Raw genomic sequence first — 15,837 nt, 5'->3', positions numbered from 1 at the left:
GCAACACAGAGCTGCCTGTGGATGCCTGTCTGTAAATAATGCCGGGAAAAAACTATCGGCGAACGCAGCAGCCACGTATCTGCCGATACAAGTAAAAACGCCAATATCGTCCCGATATATCGGCCGGCTGATAAAATCGGTCTATCACTACTGAGTAGTTAGTCTAATAATGGTTTTATTCTATTTTATCTCATTTGCAACATAATGTATGTGTTTGTTGTCTATTTCCTATTATCTTATTTTGATAATCTACTTGGGCTTTTGAAGTCTGATATGAACTAATGGAGTGTCCAGTGATGCTTAACTCTTCCCCTCTCTGTATCTGCAAAGGGTCCTGAGTCTGAAGTTAAATCCTGACAGAGACGTGGATAGAATCCATGGAAATGGCATCAACACCATTGACATTGAAGCAATAGAGGGCAGATAGTAAGTCCACTTAATCATCATTTATTATTACTGATGTATGACTTATTACATTACAATCCTCCCCTTTTAACAGCAACATTTGTGAAACAGCAGCTGTAAGTTTATCCTGGGCAAAAAATAAAATTTGATAAGAGCCCAGTAGGCATTCCACTAAGGCATTTAGTTTTGGGCTACAAAAAGCATGGGGTAATAGCTTTTGAAAAACTCAAGAGGGTAATCAACAGACCTTTCTGATATGTTTTCATAGAGAACTCCTGGCAGTCATACTTTGGTAGAAATAAATTTGGAAGCTGTGTTGGAGGAAGTAATGTTATCTCTGAAGTCAGCCCTCTCTGTTGTTTAGCATGTTGTCTGGCGGAGCAGATGGGGTGATCGTTGTCTATGACCTGGAGAACTACAGTGGGAAACTACAGTACACCTGCAAGGCAGTTTGCACAGTAGGCAGGTGAGTGTTACTCCACCCACTCGGCCACTAGAGGGTAGCAGTGCATTTTTCACAGTACCACGTCTTGTTCTCAGCCATGTCCTTTAGGCCACACACCATGAAGTGAAATGGCTTAAATCAGAATGTTTCTTCCCTTATTTGGTAATCATGTCTGTTTTTAATGATAATGTGAACAGAAAACCCTACAAAATCCTATGTTGTACACTTCAATAAATGGCTCAGATTCAGATCCATTTCATTTGTGGTAATGTGACCTCAATCTGAACGATATAAGAATGTATTTACTGTTGCTCCATGAAACATCTGTCAGGAAAGCATGCACCTACATGGCTGACCAGGGCTACAGGAGGATGTAGCATTAGTGTGTGCAATGTGAATATATCTTTATTGTCTGCACAGGGCAGATTAATTAACCCTATTTAATGTGCTGCCACACTATTTCATTTTCATTTTTAAGTTTTGTATTGATCTGGTCACATTTTATTATTTTGTTTTTTAATTTAGGTCGAGTAAGTATGTCCACAAATTCAGCGTAGAGACAGTCCAATGGTATCCCTATGACACGGGCATGTTTGTCTCCAGTTCCTTTGACAAGACCATGAAAGTGTGGGACACTGAGACACTGAAGGTAAGGAATGTCACACAGACTAGGTCACTCCACGTTAAATGTAATATACATTGAGTTACTAGTTAATTAGATAGACTTGTACAAGTAGAACCCGTGTGCAATATGTAAATTAGGATGGGTAAAATTAGAAATACCTTTCAACATATGCTGTATATAAGTAGTTACAATAGAGCTGAAACTCCATCTAAACGTATATGGATGTCCTCATCAAACGGGTAACACTCTGCATGTTGGAGATTGGTTTATTAAGTAACTAGCTGGCATTTGTTTTGTTAAAGCTCCACCACTCTTTCTCTCTTTTCACTATCTCTTCCCCTCTCTTTTCTTATTTTCTGCTTCATGCTTGCTACCTTTCTATGCCGCATAGTCCCATATGGCAGGCCTTGAGCTGTGCTAGAGTTACACTGGCGCCACAGTTACTTCAAAAGGTCAGGGAAGGGACAGAAAAGAACCACCGACCTTTCATTTGCTTTGTTCTGTGTGTTTCTGTCTTATACACAAACTAACATACCTTTTTAAATTATTTATTGTGGTTGTGCATTTGCACGTTAGTGTGTGTGCCTTGCATTAGTGTGCACATAGTCCATGTGTATGTGTGGTATTTTTATGCAAACAGAGCCTCCTCTGTTTGTCTATGTGTGTGTGCCCATTGGTCGGTGCTGGCACACACTGACAGATGGGGCACAGAGAGGCTTTTTATATTTGCTGAAGAATTTGCATTGTAGCCGCCACTGCTGCTTGGGTGAGCTGCCTTCTGAGCTCTGAGCTGTCCTTCTGTACTCTTTTATTTTTACCTAATTGAACTGAACTGTGGTGAATTTATGCTACAGTTAAACTTTAAGTCCAAAGCTTTATTTAAGGTCATGGCTGTATATTTTTTTATCATAGATATCGTAGAAGATTTTCATTCAGCATACATATACAAGTATACATAGCACTTAACACACAGAAAGCTGACAACAGCTTACTGACCCTATCTGTCTGTCTATCTTCCTCTGTTTCTCTGACTTTATTCTTCAGCCTGCTGAAGTCTTTCAGTTTGAGGGCAATGTCTACAGCCACCACCTGTCCCCCATCGCCAGGAAGCACAGTCTTATCGCAGGTGTGTTTGACAATTCAGTCACAGTTTTTGCAAATCTCAAATGCAACGCTACCAAGCCACGGTCGCTGTGACGTGTAGTTACATTTTTCAAGAGGTGCACGTCAGGCTACGGCGTAGGGTCCGTGTCTCCATGTACCTACGTACGTAGCCACAACGTAGATTTAACACCGAAGCATAAATCATGCTTAAGACAGACCAAAATATTAGTAAACATTAACAACTCACTCCCAAAAACCAGAGTGCAAAAACTCAAATGCGCGATGTCAAGGAATTGGTAAAGATGTTATAATGTAGATGACACTGTGAGTATATACACTAAGTATATGGGTACATTTTCTGTTTCACAACTAAAAAAACTACAAAAGAATAAAGCTCCTTTTTTAGTCTACAAAAGAGAACAAAATCAGTTTTACCCTGTCTGTCATCAGTTTCTCCAAGCAGTGGACTGTGTGCTTCCCTGTACAGCACACCACACTCACTGCCCCTACCTTGTATCCCAGTTTACCAGGTTATAAAGCGACATGTACCTGAATGGGACAGAAGTGGATCAGAAGCTGATTACAGATGTATTAAGGTTCAGAGACAGATTTCTGGGCAGAAAAATCATAAGAATTTAGGTCCCACCTCACCACGTCGCCCAGCAGGACCAACCGGTTTCTCATGCCTTTTGAGGATGTGCTCATAAACGTGGATGCACATAAAGCAGTTTCTTTGACACACCTTTCTAAACAGCCTTTTTTTTTTTTTTCCCTGAACGTTTCCTTCCCTTTCAGGGGTGTTGACAGATGCTGTCAAACAAGTTGCAAACATCTGTAAAGTCTATTTCATCTAAGAAGACATTTTAAAGGAAATTGGGTACTAAAAGCACCAATAGCTACTTCATTAATTCTGCCTACTTTTGGCTATTTAGATTTTAATGACATCCCAATCATCTTCTGTTAAATTTTACCAACTACCTTGCCCTCCTCCCATGTATACAGTAGATGGGTGTGTTAGCTCATGTTTATCAGAAGTTTGTATCAGTGAGTTTTCATATTTATCTTGCCATAACATGGGACTCCCAGTTTTAGCTTTCTGAAGAACCTCTTCCTTATACACACACATATTGGATTGTACTCCCACAGTTATCACAATCTGTAAACCTTGACAATCTTGATAAGTAGGAATGTAATATTGAAACTATCTCCTCCATCAACGCTTTGATTTTTGTTTCTGCGTTTTCAGTTGGCACCAAAGAACCTAAAATCCAGCTGTGTGACCTGAAGTCTGGTTCACGGATTCATGTTCTTCAGGGTTAGTGAGCTACACCACAAATACACATACTAATGTTTCCTGCTGTTTTTCCTCACACACAGAATCAATAATTTTCCCCCTCCAGGTCACAGAGCAGAAGTCCTGTCTGTGCGGTGGTCGCCCAGATACGAGCACATCTTAGCCACTGCCAGGTAGGCACTGTTAACTGCCATTCTTTCTGTGGAGATTTAGCCTCTGAAACCTTCAACTACTTTGCCTTTTAGAGCACGGGTCTTCAACGTTTTTTAAGCCAAGGACCCATTAACTGAGAGAGATGGATCAGTGACCCTCTACTACATATATGGTATAAAATGAAGTTGCATATTAAACTGGACCTGAACGTATTTGTGGCCTAAATGCATACATTTTTAGTGCATAGAATACTAAGCTGATAAAATAATTGTTGGCATGGTTTTATAAATCTTTAATTTAATGTTAAACATCATACCTGCAAACTTGTTGCTTTTTGGCGAAAATCGCCGTTTTGAATGGGAAAATGTCATCCACGTGAATCGTGTAGATCCGAAGAGTTTTTATTTTGGGGGGGTCCGAGACCCAGACCCGTTGCTAGACCTCAGTCTTAAGGGGGGCACATGAAATACATGGGGGGGCACAATTATTATTGGCGTACAGTATGTATATGTATAATAATCATATACTCTTGTTATACTATTCGCACGTAATCATCACGTTAAACATAACCAACAGCAATATGACCAGGTAGCCTATATAGCCTACAACACATTACATAGAAGCAATGTTATGAATATCCATAAAACACTTGACTATACAACATATTAGATGTAACACCAGAAGCATCTCTCAAACATTGCATTTTAAAGCAGTCAATAGAAGGATATGCATTGCTATGCATGTGCCATGAGACACACACGCACACACGCACACACACACACACACACACACACACACACACACACACACACACACACACAGAGAGAGAGACACTTCGAACCTACCGGTACTTTGAGTGGAGGCAGCATGTCCTCTCTCCAGTCCCTCCTGTCATTTGAAGCTGCATGCTTATTTAAGCCCATGTCTGTAAATCTTAAACCCCTTAATGAAGAAGGTCGCGTCCGATGATACAGATGTGAATTTCCTGCAGGCCTAACAAAATGCGGAGTCCTTTTCCACCGAGTAGCCTCGCGAAGCCAGTCCCTGTTCAAATACCAGCTACAGCTACGTTTTTTTTAACCAAACATTTTGACTGGATATTTCCTCAACACAACCTGTTTGGGTTTGTCCGTCCACCCCCCTGATTCAACAGTTAGTTGTGGCCCAAATGCTGCCCCAGTCGCAGTTGCACTTGACCTGCAGGTCCTGCCAGGGCCCAGGGTTGGGCTCCACGGAGCTACTAGCATCAGGCTCAGACTGTCGTCCAGGGGCTCCTTCTCCAACGACAACATCAGGTGGCGCTGCCGTATCCAATTTGGCAGAGGAGAATGTTGGTGGGCTTTTCAACCACTTACCATGAGGAACTGAAGCGAGTAAGCCGGGAAAACTCATCCAGCTTTCAAAATATGCGGTAACTGTTGAGCAGCGTACACTGACGTAGGCTACGTCACGCTCGTAGCCTAACTTTCTTTTAGTAAGGCCGTGATAGGCTGTTGCAGTGTAGATTCCCATCAATCAAACAAAAATCACACCATTGTTTATTTATATTTATAATGTTTTAATGATAAAGAATGCAACATTAATGCAACACAAAATTAGCAACTATGATAATATAAAATTAAAGTAATTTTTTTAAGAGATCTGTGCCTCAAGTGGGGGGGCACAAGCATTTTTGGGGGCGGGCCCGGCCCCCTATGGCCCGCCCATAGCGACGGGTATGCCGAGACCCAGTGCTAATACGGCACCGGTGCCTTAACGACCGTTATCTACCGGACCGAATAGCAACTCGGATTTCGGTACCTTATTTAGGTGCCACTTAAATGCCTCCGCTTCTCTCTGATGCTCCGAAAACGGACGTAAGAGGGAACTGAAACATCGGCGCACGGGACGCTAGTTACGGTAACACTACACTCGACAGCAGGTAACGTTAGCCTACCGTTAGCTAGCAGCTGGAGTAAACACGGTTACAATGCTGACAGCTAAACGGTGTAAAAGTGTGTCGCCTCGCCAGCCTTTTGCTGCATTCGAAGTTGTTGTAAAATACCCTTTTCCCATCCAGTGGTTGTTTTTGTCGTTTAACAGGAATTAACTGGTGAAATAATTTATTGATATAACTTATTATTACATTTTTAATAAATCATTTAATTTTGAGCCGACTGTCGTTTTGGGCTCCTTTTTTATTCTTCAGATCAACTTTCATATAACGATAAAGTATCGTTTTATCACCGGGAAAATGTTGTGTTTTCCCTTTTTTTTTTTTTTTTTTATATGATTTTTTTGAACGATGTGTCACCTTTTTCAGCCCTTCTGAGTTTGCAGGTATGTGGCACAGTGAATCCTTAGGATTAACTGTAAATGGCTGCCTTAGTGACTACCTTGCCTGTAGGCCACTAATGGCGCTTTTCCATTACATGGTACCTGCTTGACTCGCCTCGACTCTACTCGCCTTTTTTGGTTTTCCATTACGCAAAAAAGTACCTGGTACCTGCTAACAGGTACTTTTTTTAGTACCACCTCAGTCGAGGTTCCAAGCGAGCTGAGGCGATACCGAAAGGTGACGTGAAAGCGACGGGGGTGTCCTGAACAAACCTGCCATTTTTAAATAGTTTAGTTTGTTTTTTTTTGCTGCCTCCAGCTTCATTTGAAACAAAATGTGTCTTCTGGCTGTGGCAACAACAACACACCATCGACGTTCTGTGTGTGTATCGCGTTAGGTCACGGCAGTTTACTGCAGCGCCGCTATGATGACCAGCCACGCTGAGGCAGTACTAAAATCTGCAGTGGAAAACGGGCGCACAGTGCGTGGAGGCGAGTAGAGTCGAGGCGAGTCGAGCAGGTACCATGTAATGGAAAAACGCCATAAGCCTATCATTAAAGTGTTTTTTTTTTCTCACAAATAGGCTGATTTAATTAGCTAATTCATGTTAAGACATATTACTTTTTGAAAAAAAGTTAACAATAATTTGGTGGCCGCCCCTGCAGTAACTTTGAGGAGAACATCAAAGACTAATATCAGGTACAGGACAATCCCCACCATGCTGTGTTCTAGCAGTTCTTCTCATCTCAGTTCCTGCCCATCTGGCCCAGTGCAACCCTTAGTCAAGTATAATGCCACCACATCGCTAGCAGTTAGGCACTGTGGAACTCTAGTAGCCCTGTCAGTGTAGCATATGGTAGATACAGTCCCCACCTGCTTAATGCTACATAAGACTTGCAAATTAACCTATTGGGATTAGTGTGCTGCTTGTCCCTGTGGACTATGAGTGATTTTGAAAACAACTGGCACACAGACAAGTGTCTGATATTCTATTACGGAGAAGCATGTTAATTCCTGACAGAAACTATAGTTTCATTAACTAACCAGCAAAGTGTAAAACAAAAATAATTCCCTCATTTCTTTTCAGTGCAGACAGCAAAGTGAAAGTATGGGATGTGCGTCGGGCTTCTGGTTGTCTCTTTACTCTGGATCAGCACAATGGAGACAAGTCAAAAGCGTCCTCTGAGGCAGGTACTGTTACCCTTCCTTCTTTTCCAGTGTCTTTTTCCTCATTCATGGAGTAGGCAGGGCTCTTGGCAAATGTTTCAGTCTGTGAAGGGCATCGGGACAAAAAATATTGTCAGGTTTTGGTTGTATGCTGATGCGATGCATCATCCTGTCATACAGCCCCCCCTCCCCCAACCATATCAATCTGTCAATCAATGTCTAAGATGTCATTTTAACCCCATGATATGGCATATACCTTATAGTGGTGCTACACAGACCTATACGTACATTAGGAGCTAAAGTGCATATAACCCCCAAAAAAAGTCTTGAAGTACAAGCTGAAGAACTGTGGGGGCACACATTGATCTACAGTCACAGAATTACCCTTCCTGCTATCTGATGCTTCTAATGATACATTTAAAAGCTGGTAGTAGTAGTAGCAAATTGAGTCAGTTTTACAGCGACTGTTTCCTCTTAGCTGTGATTTCTGATAACTTTCAGGTTATTCCAGTTAACGCAACTGAGTATGTCTCTCTGGAGGACAGGTTTTCCTGCCTGAGGCTGTGTTCATGTCCATGTCATAGGGTTCACTATCAAGAGGAAACCAGTATGCAATTAAATCAGTTTATCTAAGCTACTCGTGTAATGATATGAGACAAGGGTTTTCTTTCGACAACAATTGCACTGAAAGCGTACCATTGATTGATAAGTGATTAGGTGGAATAAATATATGCACTGTTGGTTCTTGATCAAAATGGAGGAGGAAAGGGATGACAAATGCATGTTTCTTTGTCTCGCCGGTGTTGAAACAGTGAACACAGCTCATGATGGCAGAGTGAATGGCCTGTGCTTTACTGGCGACGGCCTCTACCTCCTCACCACTGGAACTGATGACCGTATGCGACTATGGAATAGTGCCACTGGGGAAAACACACTGGTAAATTACCATATTTATGCAGAGGACATGTAATTCCACATTTTTGTTTCTTGTGCTGACATGGATCCTCTCGGATTATTAACTTAAAGCTGCATGACTTGATTTATGACCTCTAGGGAGCAGATAAATGTCTATCGCCATATCACTGGTTTAAAACATTTGATGATAGATAGTGAGTTTACAAAGATGAATTTTTGAGCTCAGACCTAAAAATTTAAAATACGAGGCAAAAAGTTCCATAGAGCTGAAGAGTTTGGTGTTGTTGAGTGTCAGTGCTTTTGGCCGTATGAGCAACCCTTTCACATTAGTGTCATTTTTTTACTTTTTTTTTTTTTTTTTTTTTTTCTAAGATTATTTTTTTGGGCTTTTCCGCCTTTATTTTGACAGGACAGCTAGGTGAGAAAGGGGAGAGAGAGGGGGAAGACATGCAGGAAATTGTCACAGGTCGGATTCGAACCCTGGACCTCTGCGTTGAGGTATAAGCCTCTCAGTATATGTGCGCCTGCTCTACCCACTGACCCAACCCGGCCCCATTTTATTACGTTTTAATACCAAAATATTGATAAATATTAGTTTAATATGTTGAGTCTTTAAATTTCTTACAACCTTATTAGAGGGAAGAATAATGTATTGTAGTGGCAGTTGTGGCTATCTCTAAAAAGCCAGAAACAAATGAGGTGTAAACATCCAAGTTGAATCCCAGAAGCTTGTTACCATAACCCATACATCTGTTACACAGCCCTCCAGTGACTGCTAGACATGATTTATACTGTTTCTTGTCATCCATCACTCTTAAACATTTTCAAAATTAGCTGCAAATGTAGTTACTTTTCAATTATTTAAGTTCAGAGGAAGCATGTTCACTTTCTTAAATTATTTTAAATGTCATAGTGAAACATGAATTAATGTTTGGTTAACAATCACAAACTGCTAACTAACAATCAAACACTGTTAACCAAATTTGACAGCCTTTTTTACAGTGCTGCTCATGAGTATAGGAACCCATGCTAAAGTTGACTAAAAAAAGGAATAACAAAATCATCTTTTGGAAATTGATCTTAATGCCTTAATTAAAAAAATGAGGACAAATCCAACCTTTAAGGACACAAATTTTCCTTGTGAATGAATAATTTATCATACACTTCTTACACATAACTATAGAACCCCTATGTTAAATTCCCATAGAGGCAGGCAGCTTTTTATTTTTAAAGGCCAGTTATTTAATGGATCCAGGATACTATGCATCCTGATAAAGTTCCCTTGGCCTTTGGAATTAAAATAGCCCCACATCATCACATGCCCTTCACCATACCTAGAGATTGGCATGGGCTACTTTCCATAAAATCATCTCTCAATGCAAATCAAACCAGCTATTAGGCTAACCGACATAAAACCATGCCAATCTCTAGGTATGGTGAAGGGTATGTGATGATGTGGGGCTATTTTAATTCCAAAGGCAAAGGGAACTTTATCAGGATGCATAGTATCCTGGATCCATGAAATAACTGGCCTTTAAAAATAAAAAGCTGCCTGCCTCTATGGGAATTTAACATAGGGGTGTCTATACTTATGCCCCCTGTATTTTAAGGAATTGGTGTTCTCAAACGTTGGATTTTTCCTAATTGTTTCAATTAAGGCATTAAGATCAATTTCTAAAGATGATTTTTTTTCAACTTTAGCATGGGTTCCTATACTCATGAGCAGCACTGTACATCATGACTCAATATTTTATTTAGAGTGAGCCAACAGGATGTCTTTAAGAAACTTTGCTTTATAGCCTTGGGTCTTCATAAAATAATGGATAATTGGTATATCTTGCCCCCCAACACAGAAACACTCATTTTCTCCTGTTTTTCTTAACGCTGCAGTTGCCATGCTGGACATTTTTCCATCTCCAGGCCAGTAGCACAACACGAAGAGTGACTTAAAGGGTAGATGGCTTTCTCTTCTGGGCAAAGATCAGAGTTGGATACACATGAGGCAGTGATTGTGTCTAGCGCACACGTGTAAAAGGAATGCATTACACAATTCAAACCGGTTTCACAGGCATAAATGAAACCTAGCAAGGTGAAGTAGTTTGCCTGTTTCTTTCTATTTGTCTTTGTCTTTTAGGGAGTCTGCAAGTCCTGGACAAGTATTCGAAGATCTAAAATAAAGGCTTTCAATTGTTTTGAATACCCTGAAAAGTTTAAGTTTCAGAAGCCTTAAAATGATGGTTTCTTGCTATGCGTTCATCTGCTGGAAATTAAACGTTTCTTGTGGAGTCTTTGACCTCTATTAGTGGAGCCATTTTTCTATGAGTGGGTCCCTGTTTTGTTTATCTCATGAATGCGCCCAGAGGACGCACACGCATCTGTGCACGCATGTCCTGCCAATGGTTTCACACTGTTCCACTGATTTACAAATGGCAGTAACATGGCGTTAAATGCAGCAATGCGCCAGCAAAGGCAGTGGATGTAAACAATACAGGATTTAACATACTTAAAAAAAAATAAAAAATAAAAAGTCTATGCAAATGTTTTTTTAAGGAAGGAAATGCATTCAACACATTTGTTAGACATCAAGGATGCACACATGTTTTTGGTGGGTAACACTGAATGCCAACATAACTTCACAGAGCACCTTTTAAAGCTTAATTAAAATATTCTTGTGGTTCTACAGTTGCTGTCATTCAGATTTTCTTTTCTACATTAAAAATCTGTCTAATTTTCAGTTATAAAAAGTCTTTAAAAGTCTTCAATAAAGTTGGAGGAAATTTGTAGGCACCCTGGGTTTTTGTGAAACCTTTGGCGATAAGCGGTTGTTATTTCGGTGTTGTTCACTACATGGCTCAACATATTGTTGTAACAAAAATATTGTCTGTTTCAAAAAGGAAAAAGCTTCATATTCATTGAGGAAACCATCTCACATTGTTTAGTATAAAAAGTAGTTTATATTATTTAGGCATATACGCACATGATCTAAACCTTGTGTGCCTTCACTGTTTGCCCTCAGGTAAATTACGGGAAGGTCTGCAACGAGAGTCGTAAAAGACTACAGTTCACAGTGTCCCGTGGCTGCAGCCCAGAGTTTGTTTTTGTGCCATGCGGCAGCTCCGTAGCTGTGTATGGCCTCCACACGGGAGAGTTGGTCACTATGCTCAGGGGTCACTACAACAACGTCGACTGCTGCGAGTTCCACCCAGACTACCAGGTGAGACACACCAAAGCCCCAGGTGGTGACTATTCCCTGCTTCTGGTCAATATACCCATCTATCTGCAGTGGTGCATTTGTTTGTATTTCCGTCTATTTCTGTTTGTTCCGCCAGTCAGGTCTAGCTGATCTCTTGTGCACTTAGATAATTCAGGTCAGTTCTCTCTGGCCTTTTTATTTGATCGCTTCAGCTGGTGTGGTGTTGTCACTGCAGTAAGAGCTATAAGAAATTTGCAATCACAATTGCAGTATCGAATGAAGCCACTTCCCTCGATAGATGGATAACATTGTTAGGTCGACATTCTGAGCTATACTGAGGTAGTATAAATGCAAGTACTTGGATCTCATTTGTGTGACCCTCATAAATGTCGACCGTGTTATTGTCACAAGTCACATTGAACAATACAGGTGTTCATTTACTTTCACCATTATAAGTAACACACAATACTCCGCTTGAGCTTGTTGCCATTTTAGGAATGAAGGATGAGTTTAAGAATGAACCAGTGGAACAGGGTTGTGATGTTTCAAAAGGTTAACTATTTCATAAATGCATGTAATATAAAGTAAATGTGTTTTCCTTGCTACACAACAGATTACCTGATCGAAGCTATTATTAAGGGTTTTTGTTTAAATATTCCAATGTTTTTTTATTGCAAAACAGCGATATCTGTTCAGCAACAGGTACAGGCAGCAAGAGGTTCAGCACTGCGAGGTTGTGCATTTGTGAAGTACGCCTGCCTGTATTAATATTGGTGTCTCAACTTCTGTTCTTGGCTGACCAGCTCGGAGGTCCATTTGCAAATGCACGACTGACTTTTGCAAGAAAACTCTATTTCTCTAAAAGGACAAGCTCGTTCTTTGTGAATTCATCTTTAAACTGCCACCACACAAGCTTAAGACGTTTAAAAAAAAAAGAAAGAAAAGAAATTAGTTTTATTCTGTTGCTGATTGTGCAATGGACACCATCCATCTTCGTCCATCCATCCATCTTTGCCCGCTTATCTGGGGTCGGGTCGCGGGGACCCCAAACTTCCCAATGGACACACAGATGCTAATTACACAATTTACCACATATTGACACAACAGTAATATCTGACTAAAAGCAATATTTGTTTTCATTCAAGCTGTTGGCTGAAATGAGGAGTCTCCAAATACATCTGTATATCATCTGTGCCTGCATCTTTATCATATAATTCTTCTTCAGTATATGCCAAACTGACAACATTAAGCTGTTAAGATTCTTACAAGTTTATCAATATGCTTGTTGAGTTCAAGTGTCCTTTTTAATAATAACCTAATAACTGCTTAATGTTTCTATTTCTACTTAGGTGTCTGTAGTAATCTTTTTAATTATTAGGTACATTAAGTTCTACATAATCATCACAAAAGTAGAGGGATGTCCAACCCACACCCTCCTTATTAACCAATGTCAACATCCGGTGTCCCACACTGGTTTTGTATGTGTAAAATAGGAATGCAGTTTGGCAGCTCGTCACTCTGGAGAGTTCCAGAACGAGGATCAATCCTCTAGTAGTAAAAAAGGTTTCACTACTTTTGGATGCCTCTTGTCAGATGTAATGACGCTCGGTCCCACGGCACAGAGGATGTGTCCCGTGTATTCCCTTGCGTTGCGTGGACAGCTTTGAGCTTTTTCATTATTTAACTCTCTACTCGTGCTTGTTAAATTCTGGTGTTCCCTTGTTGCTGATGTCATTGTTTGGAAGTGCTTTAGCTTAAAGATTGTGCTGCAACAGCCGCTTTTCTTTTACTTCCTGTAGGTGTATGAACCAATGCGTCCGAACTGAGGTGTCTTTGTTCTTCATTCTGTGTAGGAGCTGTATAGTGGAGGTAAAGACTGTAATATCCTGGCGTGGGTTCCTGTCATTCGTGCCTCAGATGTGGAAGAAGAGACAAAAAGTGCAAATCAGGTACAAGTCCCAATAACAGGAAACAAGATATGGAAAAGCCTTATTAGGAAAAATTGGGGAATCAATTGAGACTCTAAAATGTAACGTAATATGAAATTAACTCTATTTCAAGGGTTTTATGTCATTATGTTGTTAGTGACAATCTCAATGTAAGTATGCTATTTTAAAAATGTTACCCAGTACATACTGATACACACACACACACACACACAGTCACCACTACTCTGCTCTGTCATGCTATTTTTTACATTCTAGTAGTGCTTATCAAATTAAAACCTTTCTTACATTTTTAACTAGTTGTTACATTTTCCAGATAAACAATAGTTGTCATTAGTCATGTATACATTTTTGTCAGTGTATATACCCATTATATCCATCCATCTTCATCCGCTCATCCGGGGTCGGGTCGCGGGGGCAGCAGCTCCAGCAGGGGACCCCAAACTTCCCTTTCCCGAGCCACATTAACCAGCTCCGACTGGGGGATTCTGAGGCGTTCCCAGGCCAGGTTGGAGATATAATCCCTCCACCTAGTCCTGGGTCTTCCCCGAGGCCTCCTCCCAGCTGGACGTGCCTGGACCACCTCCCTAGGGAGGCGCCCAGGGGGCATCCTTACCAGATTCCCAAACCACCTCAACTGGCTCCTTTCGAGGGAAAGGAGCGGCGGCTCTACTCCGATCTCCTCATGGATGACTGAGCTTCTCACCCTATCTCTAAGAGAGACGCCAGCCACCCTCCTGAGGAAACCCATTTCGGCCGCTTGTACCCTGGATCTCGTTCTTTCGGTCATGACCCAGCTTTCATGACCATAGGTGAGGGTAGGAACGAAAACTGACCGGTAGGTAGAGAGCTTTGCCTTTGGGCTCAATTCTCTTTTCGTCACAACGGTGCGATAAATTGAATGTAATACCGCCCCCGTTGCACCGATTCTCCGACCAATCTCCCACTCCATTGTCCCCTCACTCGCGAACAAGACCCCAAGATACTTGAACTCCTTCACTTGGGGTAAGGACTCATTCCCCACCTGGAGGAGGCACTCTGTCGGTTTCCTGCTGAGAACCATGGCCTCAGATTTAGAGGTGCTGATCCTCATCCCAGCCGCTTCACACTCGGCTGCGAACCGATCCAGTGAGTGTTGAAGGTCACAGGCCGATGATGCCATCAGGACCACATCATCTGCAAAAAGCAGCAATGAGATCCCCAGCCCACCGAACTGCAACCCCTGTCCCACCCCGACTACGCCTTGATATCCTGTCCATGAGTATCACAAACGGGATTGGTGACAAAGCGCAGCCCTGGCGGAGGCCAACCCTCACCTGAAACGAGTCTGACTTACTGCCGAGAACCCGGACACTGCCCTCGCTTTGGTCGTACAGAGATTGGATGGCCCTGAGAAGGGACCCCCTCACCCCATACTCCCGCAGCACCTCCCACGGTATCTCCTGGGGGACCCAGTCATACGCCTTCTCCAGATCCACAAAACGCATGTAGACATACTCCCAGACTCCCTCCAGGATCCTTGCGAGAGTGAAGAGCTATACCCATTATATATCCTTTTGATTTGTGTGTATGTATTACGTTTTTGTAGTGGATCTATTTAAAGACCAGTATTTTAATTCAGACATGATATTGAGCTGAATGTCTTGATCCCTTACAGGCTGCTGCTGCTGCTGACCAGTCTTCAGTCAACTCTGCCTTTCAGGATGCATGGAGCAGCGATGAAGATTAATGCTGGTGTTTTGTATGTGTGGACAAAGTGGACATGCATAGTGTCTGACCATGCAAATGAGCAAACTTTTATTAACTTGTCAAATAAATGACAGGTCCAGGGACACCTGGGAAGATGATTATAGGTTTAGGGAAGTTTCTCCCTTTTTATTGTTTCAGACAAAGATAAAGGCCTCAAAATTTCAATGAAATGTGTAAATAATTGTACAACTTTGTGAATTTGCACAATGTTATAAATACTGTTTGCTTTTGTACATTTGATATAGCATTGTCTTTTTTTATTTTATGTAAACCCAACATAGTCCTTGGTATGCATAGCAAGCTTTATGTTGCTAAAATTCTCTTAACCTGTTCCAAAACAATTTTGTATTTTCAATAATTAATTGTAGTCATGGGGGATATCTACCATTGTTTCTGCAAATTATATTGTGTTGATTGTTTAAAGATGTGGAGGTTTTGAAATGAGCAGAACCCATCTTTACTGGGATTTCACAGCACACCTGTTATGATGCTTATAATATATAACAATTTTGGTTAAAGGGAGA

The 15,837-nt window shown here is 41.3% G+C and overlaps 1 protein-coding gene and 1 long non-coding RNA gene across 3 annotated transcripts in view; one reads left to right on the top strand and one right to left on the bottom strand.

The window, feature by feature from the left end:
- The window catches only part of ercc8 (excision repair cross-complementation group 8), a 22,200-nt gene extending 6,649 nt beyond the window's left edge, over nucleotides 1–15,551 (top strand). For both annotated transcript variants that reach the window (XM_039802623.1, XM_039802622.1), the window contains exons 2-12: nucleotides 331–426; nucleotides 770–871; nucleotides 1,376–1,499; nucleotides 2,520–2,601; nucleotides 3,826–3,894; nucleotides 3,980–4,046; nucleotides 7,431–7,534; nucleotides 8,323–8,447; nucleotides 11,442–11,639; nucleotides 13,472–13,567; nucleotides 15,222–15,551. In XM_039802623.1, coding sequence (XP_039658557.1) covers nucleotides 331–426; nucleotides 770–871; nucleotides 1,376–1,499; nucleotides 2,520–2,601; nucleotides 3,826–3,894; nucleotides 3,980–4,046; nucleotides 7,431–7,534; nucleotides 8,323–8,447; nucleotides 11,442–11,639; nucleotides 13,472–13,567; nucleotides 15,222–15,293 — 1,135 coding nt within the window. In that variant the 3' untranslated portion in view covers nucleotides 15,294–15,551. The remainder of the gene's footprint in view (nucleotides 1–330; nucleotides 427–769; nucleotides 872–1,375; nucleotides 1,500–2,519; nucleotides 2,602–3,825; nucleotides 3,895–3,979; nucleotides 4,047–7,430; nucleotides 7,535–8,322; nucleotides 8,448–11,441; nucleotides 11,640–13,471; nucleotides 13,568–15,221) is intronic.
- LOC120560300 overlaps nucleotides 7,536–15,837 on the bottom strand; it is a 25,519-nt gene continuing 17,217 nt past the window's right edge. Inside the window, exon 3 of the long non-coding RNA XR_005639470.1 lies at nucleotides 7,536–7,613. This is a non-coding gene — a long non-coding RNA (uncharacterized LOC120560300). The remainder of the gene's footprint in view (nucleotides 7,614–15,837) is intronic.

This window comes from Perca fluviatilis, chromosome 6, assembly GCF_010015445.1.
Source record: "Perca fluviatilis chromosome 6, GENO_Pfluv_1.0, whole genome shotgun sequence".
Taxonomy (NCBI): Eukaryota; Metazoa; Chordata; class Actinopteri; order Perciformes; family Percidae; genus Perca; species Perca fluviatilis.
The sequence above is the reverse complement of the archived record's forward strand: the minus strand, read 5'-3'. Positions and strand labels throughout refer to the sequence as shown.